General features: G+C 37.3%; 1 protein-coding gene across 1 annotated transcript in view; it reads right to left on the bottom strand.

The window, feature by feature from the left end:
* Window positions 1–12,957, bottom strand: part of VWF (von Willebrand factor) — a 148,623-nt gene that overhangs the window by 50,490 nt on the left and 85,176 nt on the right. The window contains exons 31-34 of the mRNA XM_013947606.2: window positions 8,312–8,455; window positions 7,103–7,267; window positions 4,649–4,692; window positions 330–507 (exon numbers count right to left, since the gene is read on the bottom strand). Coding sequence (XP_013803060.1) covers window positions 330–507; window positions 4,649–4,692; window positions 7,103–7,267; window positions 8,312–8,455 — 531 coding nt within the window. The remainder of the gene's footprint in view (window positions 1–329; window positions 508–4,648; window positions 4,693–7,102; window positions 7,268–8,311; window positions 8,456–12,957) is intronic.

The following is a 12,957-nucleotide window of genomic DNA, read 5'->3' on the forward strand; positions in this document are numbered from 1 at the left end:
TTTTTTTCTCCATACACCCCACTTTCCAGTTCAGACAGCTTTGGAAAGCGCATGTGAGACTCTCCAACAAAGCATTGTAGCTATTGTAATATGAAAAATAAGCTTGTAATGGCCCTGAAGTTGCAAATATATTGCACACTCCAGGCATCAGTGAGACTCTCATTCAAGAGATCATTTGTTCAACTGGTGTAAAGTTTTCAATTCATCCCACTTCAATCACCTTTGATTTCTACAATGATTTGGCAGCTCTGTGTTCTATTCAACATTATGTTTCTGACAAACATTTTAAGTGATGAAAAGGGAATATACATACAAAGAAAATTACTCACAAGGACACACCCATCGGCAGCCACATGTTTCTTCGACCTTAACAGCAGGAAGATTGCTGTGACACACAGGTTTTGGCATCCTCTCACAGTTAATCTGGTGGCTTTCCAGAACTGTGTAATCACCTGGAAAGCACGTCACCGTATGGCACTGATCCAGTAATGTCCATTTGTCACCAGGCTAGATAAGGAGATGTAGATATTTAACAAATGAAAAGAACACAAGAGAAAAAAGAAAAAAAAAACTTGGTTGCTACCACACTCTGCTCTATAACCTACAACTAGCTAGTGAAGTGACACTGACAGCAGTGCTACTCAGATTAGTCTTGGATAATTAAAGACAAATAATAGCATGCAGTGTATTAAGGACTTCATGAGCGTGAGAAAGTTAAATGTAGCAACACTGCAAGAAATAGACTCCAAAATTCCAAGCAAGAGATAATAGTCTAGAATAGGAGATGTTTTGCTAGAACAGAATGAAATATCTGGTATTGCATCTATTGTTAGTTTAGTCACCCTGCAGCATGCATGGATAGCATAGTCAATAAAGAATTCCCTTTAGCTTTTCTTTAAATGCCAAAGCCTTTAGTTTTCATAAGCCATAAAATTATTTTAGAAAGCGCTCTGAGCACAGATGGTCATGGCACAGCAGGATGTAACAAGATTTCATCCAGACTAGTAAGGCGTGGAATACTCTAGTTATTTTATCTGCACTCCAAAACTTTTAAAAGATTTCTCCCTTTTTGAATGGAAATTGCTCCTTTACTGTATTAAAGTCATTAGATAAACCCAATGTTCTTATAAAATTAAAAAGTAAAATACATTCTCATCTTCTAAAGGACAGTCAGTCTAAGTCTTAAAGCTCCAGGATTACATACTACATATCACAGAGAAATAGATGTGGTCACAGTCTGGAATTTCTCAGTATTCATATCTGAAAAAAGTAGAGCTCTCTGGCCCCAATCCCACAGATCTGTAATGCCCATAAATAGGCTCAGTAAATTTCAAATAGTGTGTTCATCGCTGAGGTCTATATTGCCAAGAATATCAACCCCAAAAAGCAGAAAATTGCCCTTTCCGGATCCACAGCTAGAGGTGAGGCCAGAAACACTATTTAATAATGAAGACAATGGTTCTATGCATTGGGTAACAGTTTTTGATATTCACAGGCAGAAGTGTGTGGGGAGGAAAGGACGTTTCCTACTGAGAGAGGTTATTTACCAACCTCTCCCTTTCAGCTCTTCTGTAGCTCCCACGAAAGAGACAAGCAAAGTGGCAAAATACGTAGGTAGACACGGCATAATTCATGGTCTATTCTTGGCACTAGTGTGCAAACCTAGAATAATGATGTAAAAGTATGGTTCTGCAGCTCTGAACTATAAGAAACCATTAGTTCTAGAAGAGAACTGCTAAATTTGCAACCATATATTAAATATGAGCAAATTTCTTGGGCATTCTTTGTACGCTTTGGGACTTTTAGAGGGAACTTGCCTTGAAAGCGGCCTAATATTTTTCAGGCTTGTGAACCTAGAGGAAGTGGTGAAGAAGTCATGTGAGAAGCTTCAAGCATGGAAAAAATATTTAGATAGTAAGAAATGGAAATTTTTTTTAATTATATTATTCTCGCCTACAACACACTGAAAGTGGAGCACTTGGAAGGGTACATATACAGCTGTGCAAATCTGGCCAAGGACACTTTGATTTCCACACATATTTAATTATTTTTATTTCACTCCTTTATAGGAAATTCATTGGAAAATATCTAAGAGCTGGACAAGAAAAGCAAAGCACAACACATTAAAACAAAAATGTCGATTGAAATATCCAAACAAAGCCAAGAATTCTGGTGAGGAGGAAAACACAGGGACTCTGAAGACAAAGACAGCCTAAATCCCAATTGATATGAAATCAGAGGAGTGAAAACAGGACAGAAAGGAAAGAAAAAGCAGAGGTTTCTAAACAGCAAAGGATAAGTCAGCTGAAACAGATGAGCCTGCCGGCACACCAGAGGAAGACTCAGACTTCCTCTCTGAGGGAGTGCTGCATCTACTGACCTAGACTTATACACTCTTTCTGTTACCACAAATCACAGCAAAGAAAGTCTTGTATCTTGACTGAATTCATCAACTGGCAGCTTTGAACTTAGTCATGGTTTTGTTTGATTGTTTGTTCTCTTTACACCAGGTGCTGAACAACACTAGAAAAGTTGTTACTGTAACTGCTAGTTTAGGAACATGATTTTTCCTCCATACAAAGACCAGAAATGCATAAAACAGATAAAAGTATACAAACTCAGTGATGTCTTACAATGGTAGCACTTCATAATGAAGTGATCTGTACAGCTATGATTGCCTTTATGCCTGGTGAAAAGCATGGAAACAAGACTACTGGTAAGAATTAACTATGTTAAAAAAATCTTCACCAACCATACTCATTCACATATTCTAGCAAGTGGCAAATTCAAATCACATTAAAACACACCCTTTTACACAACCTGTATTTAGAGCTAAGGAACTCCTTGCCACAGGACATCATTAGAACTAAAAACTTGAACGGATTCAAGGGATGACTGCACAAATTCATGGAAGAGAAAATTCTCCAGAACTGTTAAACACAAGAAGACACCATCTGTGGCTCAGGGAGTCCCAAAGCCACAAATTGTTCAAGGCTAGAAAAGTTCTGGAGTTCTTACTTATATTCTTCTGTGACTCCTATTTTTGGCCACCTCATACAGTGGGTTGGATGGATGTTTTGGTCTGACCTAGCATACTTGATCTTCCATCCCTATACTACTAATGGTGACCTTAACCACAAGTTTTCCTTCAACAATCATTTCCAGAGTGTAGATAATAACAAAAACATGTAATGAATCCTACCACTTCTGATATTAGATCATATTTAGGCTGATTTTTGATTCTGAGAACTTTGACTTCCTTGAAAACTGCAAGAGATCAGCAGCTTTAGATATCACTTCCCACAGTTTGCAGGTGCATGACAGAAGGCCCACTGGGAGAACTGTCTCACCTGCACTAACTCTGAATAATGCCTGAAAATATTATAGACTCAGTGTAACAGCCCATGTTTCCTGAATTAGGAAATGACCTTGATTCTTCACTGCTATGGATTTGTAGACTACGTTGGAAGAGGGCAACAAGTTAACAATGACACGGTATTACCCCAGAGGCAGCACAGAAATTAAAGGTGCAGGTACTGAGCACTAGAGGCAGAACAGTTTCACTTTGTATGGTAGGCATTAAAAGACGCTGAACAGTCTGCTCCAAAAGGCGTAAGTTACCATTTTTGCAGTGTCTTCTAACTCCATTTTTTCTGGCTGACAGAAGAAGTAACAAAAGAATCCCCGAATAGGCCACCAACCATTTTAAAGTATGGTTCATTTTCATAAGGATTGGGACCTGGCCTCTTTTCTTCCAAAAGCATTTGAACCAGTACAGAAATTGTGCTCAAATTGGTCACCAAAAAAGAGAAACCTGACTCGTGTTTGAAGTTCAAATTTAGGCTTCCCAGCACTTACCTACAGGTACCTGTGTCTGTTCCTAGGAACCCGGAGGCATGGACACATGCAATTCAAATGAATGACATGAATTTGGAACTTCATTTGTATTAGCAGATTTTTTTTTTTTTATTAAGAACAGAAGTGTTGAATTTTTTCAGGTTTGATTTTTGTTTTTGTTTTTTCTTAATTAGGTTGGCAACCTCAAAGCCACAAGGTTATACTTCGTGTCTGGTCTAGATGAAGTTTAACTCTTATGTCATCCAGCTGGTCAGCCAAGGTCAACCTTATAAGGCAACTTTGGTATAAATATATACATTTTCCTGTGTCTAGACAATTCATCAGTATTTTCTTGTTAGCCGCATCCTTCCTTGCAGTCATGTTTTCTCAAGGGAAAAATGAAAGTAATATTTTTAACATACTGAAAATTCAAGATAAATCCTATGACTTGACCCCTACTGGAAAATGTGTAAAAAGTCAAAAACTGTGGCATTTCACCTGGTATTGATGGACCCGAACCATTTATAACATCTGTATCATTCCTTTCTCAGAGTGAATTACTTCTGAGAAATCAGACAAGCTTACTAACATTTCTGAGCATTTTCTCAGTATTAAAGAAGCTTTTCTGCAAACACACACTAAGAGCTTTGATTTAAAAAAAAAAAAAAAAAGCATTTCATATTGCCCAACACTTTTTTTTTCAGGGCACCTATGTAGATGTTCATGGTCCTGGGCAACACACTATGCTTTTTTATTATTATTATTATTTTTTTTTTGAAAGCCAGATGGAGGACACAGGAAATACACTTACTTTCTTTATGTTCCCATCCTCGTCTATACATTCTCTGACAGGGTCTGAAAGAGAAAGACATCTTTTGGCTATCCCACTCCATTATCCAGGCTTTTAAGTGATAGTCACTAAAATACGGGTATTTTATTTAAAAACATGGCTTAAATGATAAGAAGCATTCTTGTGTTAGACCATGAGAATTTCTACTTGAAGACCACTGGCATTTGTCCAAAGTGTACAAGAGTAAGCCAAAGAGCACATAAACTTTGTTACTGCTAGAGTTACCTGACTTCCACAACAGTGTTGGTCCCAAAATACCCTATGAACAACAGCTATTGTACCAGCTAGGCTGTGAGCCTACAGCAATCTTTGTATTGACATACAGCTCTGCCCAGATGCTACTTAAGAGAAGACCATGGCCTTAGCATGTTTGTTCTCTGAGGCAGGGTCTGCTCTACTTCTGGATCTTGTTCTAAATCAAGAATATTTTTGGTAATTAACAGGTGATAAGAATTTACACACACATAAACTTTTGGTATACATAGAAAGATAGTTACAGACAGTGACCCCAAGATACTTAAGTTTCTGACAAATCTTAAAGATGTCAATAGCTGCAACAAGAATACTCATGTTTAAATTCAGGTACATTATATTTGGACATTACTATGATGGCCAGTTGTTGATATAACCACTTAGATATTCATAGGATACCAGCTTCTATGCCTACATGCTCTCATAACACACTAAAGATATAAGAAAAGTCATTTCATATAAGTGGTATGGTATGACAATTTGATTAGCACGTGTCTAGGAAATTGAAACACTGAGTAGCAAACTCTTTACCCAATAGTAAACTATGCTAGCATATACTCCCTGTATGCTCAACTTTTTCCAGGACAAGTAATGTCTTTTGAAAGCATTTAGGAAATCTTTTAAACATTTTTAATAGTATTATTTTTGGTACATTTCCATCTATAAAGTTAGACTCCCTTCGTACAACAAATCCAACTATATGAGTCTAGAGGGGAAAATTATACTTTACAGATTGCAAGAAACTTATATATATATATATATATAAAAGATAGTTTCCCAGTCCATAGCAGAGGCATGGTTTTACAATCTAATATATCAGGATTTATCATTAGCAAATGGGAGAGACAAATTTTTCAGGTTTAGGTGTCTAATATAAGACACTTATCATTCATCTTTTTGAGCATACATTTTGTCCTGTTGGAAAAGCTGGATATGGGCTTTATAACAATATAGAGCTTCCACCTCTAGTAGCAATGGATTATAGCACAGATTGCAATAAGAAACTAGTCACTGGTTTCAAATTCCTGCTCCCCATCCTATATCTGGGATCAATGTAATTTAGGGCAAGAGAATCAAATATTTTACAGTGTGAGGAGAGGAAATGCATCTTTAAAAGCTTATTTTTAAGAAAGAAAATGGCAGCTGTTTAATTCTAGAAAATGGCAGCTGTTTGAAGCTCTGAAGAGATTTTCAAATGCCAGAAGTGATCCCAGTGGAGACTGATCAGATATCTCTAAGCTGGACTGTGCGCACTCTGTAACTTCCTCACTCTTAGTCGTACTTTGCTCTGCAAAAAAGGATACTTACTTTAACAGAGATGTAACCAAGCCCTAGCAAACTGGTAAAAATCTGTGCAATGACTAACACAATGAGACAGTGGTTTGCAGAGAGGACATATAGATGCTCTTGTAATAGAAATAACAACAACATCAGTAATAAACACTTATAAACACACAGACCAAGGAGGCAACAGAAGTAAAATACTGGCCAGAGTTGAAGCGAGTTTCCTTAGATGGTAGGCAGTGTTACATACAAGTGACTTAACATTTAAAATATTTTACACAGACTTTTTCACCCTATGGTATTCATTTCCTGGAAACAGTTAATTCTTTGTTATTCTTTGTTTCCTTACCACTTGGCTGAATCCTTTATAGACATACACATAACAATTCATAGATCTGCGCAGAAAAATATGTAATTTGAAATATTTACTCACAAATAACTTTTAACATTTTATAGCATGCCCCTATTCGTTCATGACAGTTTGAGCTTTCCTGGTGTCCTTCGGCTACTGATTAGCCCTGATTATTAATTAGATGATATCTCTTGAAATTGCAGTTCTAAGCATTTTTTAAAATCCTGCTGAAAGTTGGTGTTTTAGAATAGCTGTTAGCTACATGCTGAAAAGGCTCAAGTTCAGTTTTACACCTAAGTGCTGGCAGTGGTCTGGATTAGCATTCATGACAAATGTTAGTGAAACACTGTCTCACAAACTGGGCTGACTTCTCAACATAAGCAAAATCATTGGACTGTTGTCTGAAATTAAGTAAGGTTAATCAACAGGGAAATAAACATTCCAGTGTATTGCCCTCTATTAATTGGTTTTGCATTTTGATTTTTGTTTTGGCTCAAGTTATGAAGCTACAACTACACTGGACTTACCCATGCACAGTTTATTGATAAATTCACCATTCAGTGTGACCATATTGGTTAAGTCTTCAAAATTTTGAAGCTTCATGATTCTGTTAGCAGCAGATGGCCCAGTCAAAGTCCTGAGTTGTTCTTCATCATATCTGTTCCCAACTCCAATAGGAAACAAGGACACCCCTAGAAAAAGAGAAAAAAAGACTTTAAATTGGTAATGGACAGGAAGAGGAGAGCCTTTCTGGGTTTTTTTTGTTTGCTTGATTGTTTTTTTCAGCTTAAAACAGAACTGGGAGAAGTTTCTTTCCAAAGTCAATTTTCATGTATTATTTGCTTCACTCCCTCCCCATAGGCAACTCAGGGCAGAAATGACTATGTTCTAATCACAGTGTTAATTAAGATGAGCTCTATCAGTCCCAAGCACAATAAGATCATTCAAGGTCCACAAATAGCATCAGGATGCTTAATGACAAAAGTGTCACTTTTTTTTTTTTAAACGTAATGAAAAATCTCAACGTCTTGTTTTCTCTCTTCACGTATATGGTAACTGGATTATTTTCAGGCTATTTCATTTAAAAATATTGCTTACTATTTAGGCCATGCTTTATTCAATAGCTCCCAAAGCAATCTACAAAGGAAGCCTCTGTTCCTCAGTTGAACACTGAAGTTTTCTCCTCAGGAACTAGGAATGTGAAAAACTAAGAGGTAAGGAGGCCACAGCCGGAAAACTTAAAAAAACATCATGCAGTACACATTGATACCAAAAGTATATTCCTGAATATGTCAGTGCTGAATCAGACCAACACCTTCTCGCTGTACTTATGAACCTTTTAAGATTTACCATACTGCAATAGTGTTAAATTTATAACATTAAATCATTAAATCATTATAACATTAAAGCACATTTTTGTCATCCTTGTCTATCCACTGGGACTGGAAAAATGAGATGCTACAAATTTGTGAATCCTATGGAAGCTGTTCAACTAAAACTACATGTTGGTCCTGAAATTACCTATAATTCAGAGGCATCCTCACCAGGCAGGTTTTGTTCAGGCCTATTCCTTACCATCACCATTCCTTCCCATTCCCATTCCCATTACACACTCAGGCTATAGCAGTGAACTCATCTGAACATATTAATGTCTTAATTTTGCATCCTCTATCCTAATGCACTATTTTAAAAACAGCAACTCTGAGTAAAAATAGTAACAGTGAAATGAGATTTACTGTTCATTCTTGCAGAAAGTGCTGCAGTCTCCACAGTGTCTTCTGATTTCTCTGATATGATGATTATTGCTACCTTCGATGCATTGGGTCGCCCTCCATGGGATTCCAACACAGCATTCTGAACTACAAAATCAATGGCTTTTCCTGAGAAGAAATGAAAAGAGAAATGAGAGACATGATAGAAAATACATAAAAGGCTGTAAAACTAAAGTTTATTTAATGTTGTATTGGTAGCTTATACTGTATGGGAAAACACTTCTTTTCAAAGCACTTCTAATGTCTGGTTTATTGCTATCACATAAGGGATCTCAGCTATTAAGGACCTACTGGTACTATTAATACCTCCCAACCCAGGAAGGCATTCCTCTGAAATAATGGAAATTTTACTACCTTTTTTTAATGATACGCATAACTTCATAATTCTTGTTTTAGAGATTACTTTGTTCAGGAGTATTACCACTGCATTATGCAAAAGGAAAGAAGGTACCAAGTCTCAACAATATACTATTTCTCACTTGCGGAACAACAGTGACATCCAGTGGCTAGCTCTAGTTACCAAATGCTCTGCCACTTAAAACACACTCAACAGTACATGTAAATTGTTCAAATCCCAGAGATCTAGTCCTTCCCTAATTTGGTAAACTTCTGCTATGCATGCCTACTGCCAGCAACCCCTCTGAAATCTAGGTATGTCAGACTAACACATATTATAACTGGGTAATCCATATTAAAAAAAAAACCAACAACCTACCTTAACTCAAATCACAAACTGGTTTAAATGGGTAGCTGTTGCCCTTTTATTTTACATCTGTGAACGCTCAGGCAAATTTTTGTTCAAAATAATGACCTCAGCAAGAGAGCACGTTGTAAGTACTTGTGCTTAGATATGGTTTTGCACAAATATTTATACAGGGAATGATCACACGCAGCTTTCTTAAAAGCTCCTTTGGGCTTGGAAGTTATCAGCTCAGGAAGTAGAAATGATACTGTGTGACTAATGTGATTTTTAGGGCAAACAGTGGACTGTGAATAATAAATATCTGAAATAACAGTTCCTCGGAGTAATCTGCAAGAACTTCTCGGCAGAAATGTGTTTGCCTAAGGAATTCACTGAATAATTTTGAATAACAAACACATTTGTAAAATAGTGGAAGTCACATTGTAGATAATTCACCAGCAAACCACCAGAACAGCTTGCACACGTAAACACTTCACACTTCATGTCCTCTTTCATCTTGCCACCCACTGGCATTAGCAGAAGCAAAGCTCCTTTTCCCAAGCTACTTCAAGCAAGGGCCACCTCTAGAAAGCTCACTCAGCATATTGATTATTGACAGCCTAGCAGCAGCAGCTGAATATTCTGCAAGGATTTAGCCGAAGAAATTAGACCTTCAGGAAGAATTTACCGCTTGGAAGAAGATAGCCTAGAATATGATTTCTACTAGCTTCCCCTCCTATCAGCCTCCATCTGTCTAGTGCAGCTACCTCCACTAGAAATCTCCTGTCTATGGATGGTCATATAATTTTCCAAATAATAGTTTTTAAATAGAAAGATGCACTTTTGTTGAAAGCAAAAGGCTTTTTGGAAACACGTCAGTTTGGACCAAAAAAAAAAAAAAAACACAGAAAACTTTCAGCAGTATTTAAAATCAAAATGGAATGGTTCTCTTCTTTCTTGCCAGATTACGATTATCTTATTTAGTGCTATTTCAATGAAAATGTTTCAGAATTTCTGTACACCGAAAAACTCGAAATTCTGAATGTTTTTCTACTTGCAAAAAACATAACCTAAAATGTCATAATTGGTTGAATGATGGTGATTCCATTTCACAAATTACTACTCCTGACTAGAAAAATTAATTAATTCCAAATATTAATTCATCTCCTATTAAAGCTGTCTCATAATCACTACTAAAAATGCTTTTGCTTTCCAGCAGTTATTCTATATGTCTGTACATGCAGATGTTAGATGTGGAATTATGATGTATCTAATATATAACTAAGGGATACAACAAAACACAAAATTAATAGGACTATTCCACTCCCTGAGATTCCTCCAAAATGGTCACTGTGCCAGAGGACTGACTCATTTCCCTTTTGTCCGATAAATAATTGCTAAGGAAGTATTTTAGGTTTTTATTTTGAAATATTTTAGGTTAAACCTTCACACAGTAAGAATCTCAAATCATTTTTCATTCATTTATGAAAAGTGTTGGGAATTTCGGTTCTTGTCTTTTTTTAATGACACTATGATTTTTGTGTGGCTGGTGTGGTCACCAACCACACAAGCTCCATTGTTCTTTCTTCCACTAAATCTGCAAATTTACAGAAACATCTTTACCTATCTGTAAACTGATTAATGGTAAATCCATTATTTTTATAATTGCTAATAAAGAATCAAATTCCATTTTAATAGAACTGGGGACTTTGAAATAGAATTTTGGGGACTTTGAAATAATCCCCCCAAAATAGTTACTCAGTTTAATCCATGGAAAATTTGTTTCAGTATGCTAAAAACTCTTTGGGTTTCTCCCCTTAATTTGGAGTCAGCTCTAAGAAAACAGCCAAGTGTCTGAAGACATGATCAAATGAACATTTGTGGCCCTGTTAGAGAAATTCAGAAAGTTACCATCTCGAGTTGGAAGCTGTCACTTCCCAACTGTTTGTTTCTGCATCTCAGCAGGGAGGGTGATAAACCACTCAGAGGCCATAACAAAGAATATTCACTATGAATAAACCAACCTGGTCCACTGACAGCATTTGAATAGTCTCTTGATAGTAGATTGTAACATAGCAGTAAGCCACCATTCTCATGCCAAGAAAGGACATTTTAAAAGTTTGCACTCAAATAACTGTCACAAAGCACAAGGCTCAAGTCAAGGCTATATTAAGATCGGCAGGAGAGCGTGTAGCAGCCTCTTGGACTTAATTAAACTAGCTTTAAATGATCAAGTCTAAGCCACACAGGCTTCAAGGCAGCCTTTATAAGTCCATATTGAGTCTCATGCATCCCTTCAGTGGAAAACACCTGGGCCACTGCTGCTGCTGGCACAACTAGAGCTTGCTCAGGCATGTCTATGCACATTGCAAATGTGTTTGTGTTAATGCAAGTAGGGCCACAGTAAGTGTCTGCCAAAGGAACAGGGCACATCGGCCTGGCGTGCCCTCTCGTTGCCTTCAGTCGACTCTGTTGCCCACCTGACCAAGTGGCTAGCTGCTCAGGGAACACACCATGTCTGACTGAATAGTTTTCAGCCATTTTGGCCCTTATATCAGCTCACTGAAGGGGCAGTGTGTGCCACATCCAGCAGAAGGATGGAAGTGGACATATGCAGCCGTTAGGTGAAGGGGGAAGGGATCAACCCCTTCTGCAACATCGGTTTGGCCATATGGGACCAATAGAAAATAATAGAAAATATCCTTATAGAAATAATAATAGAAAATATCCTTACTCCTGCTCCATAAAGAGACAAAACAAAACACATTTTCCTTTAGAGAAATCTGACAGTAGTCAAAACATTATTTTTTAGCATTGACAAGGGGTATCATCTAAGCCCCAGTGAAGTGAATGGGAGGTTTGATATGGACTTTAAGGATTACACATTTTGAAGGGCCTTCTGTGAGTGTGCATGTGACCCTAAGCCCGGACTAACAGCCAGCATGTTCCCACGTATTGAACATAGGAGTAAATGATGTTAATCCAATGCTTTACTGTTACAAATGGTTTCTGTTTCTTAAATATACAAATCCTACCAAAAAAAAATAAAAATAAACAAGTGGTCTTTGAAAGCAGAATGATTTCCATATTCTCATGTATTTTAGACATTAGACATACAACCCATAAGAAATCAAGATAGATGTCTCAAAGCCAAAATCCTTCATCACCTGTGGGAGAATAATAAAGTTAAGAACAGTGTGACACATAATAGAAACTCTGTGCCCAAAGGCAGTGGACATGATGGGAATTCAACACCCACTAGTCCTGGCAGATACCAGCAGAATGCATGTCCTGTTGTCTGTCCCTGACCGCCTGACCTCATCTTCTCTTACTGTCTCCTAACACATTGCTCCTACTCTGGTTCTGACAAGCATTATGGACAAGATTAATTTCTCTCTCTCTCTCTCACTCACACACACGCACACACACACACTAAATTTGACCCTCTAAACATTTAGTTAGGTAAATGAACGAAAAGTCTGGCTTGCACCAAGTTCCCAGCAGTCTTTCAGCTAAGTCTGTAGGACCTGTTAGTCATTTGGCACATCTGAGGAAAAATGAAAAAAACAAACAAAAAAAAAAAAACTATGTGAACCTATGTGGGTCACTTTGCAAAAAGCATGTTGGTCATTCCAAGGGCTATGACCACGGCAGAGCACCTTCTCCCCATCTTTCGGTACTGATAATTGACACACTCCTGAATACATCAAAGAGTACAAAACAAAAGTCATGTAAGGAATAATCATTAAAGGAAAAGCAACAGAAGATATCCTACAAAGAAAGAGGTAATTAGTCAATGCAGAAGTGATGGCATCACTGCATAGTCTTCTCCTCTCATCTAAGATTATGAACAAGTGGTGGCTAACTTCTGACACTCATAAAAGGCTTTTAAAGAATATTTTTCCGGTTGCCTTGAACAAGATGATTC

This window comes from Apteryx mantelli, chromosome 1, assembly GCF_036417845.1.
Source record: "Apteryx mantelli isolate bAptMan1 chromosome 1, bAptMan1.hap1, whole genome shotgun sequence".
Taxonomy (NCBI): Eukaryota; Metazoa; Chordata; class Aves; order Apterygiformes; family Apterygidae; genus Apteryx; species Apteryx mantelli.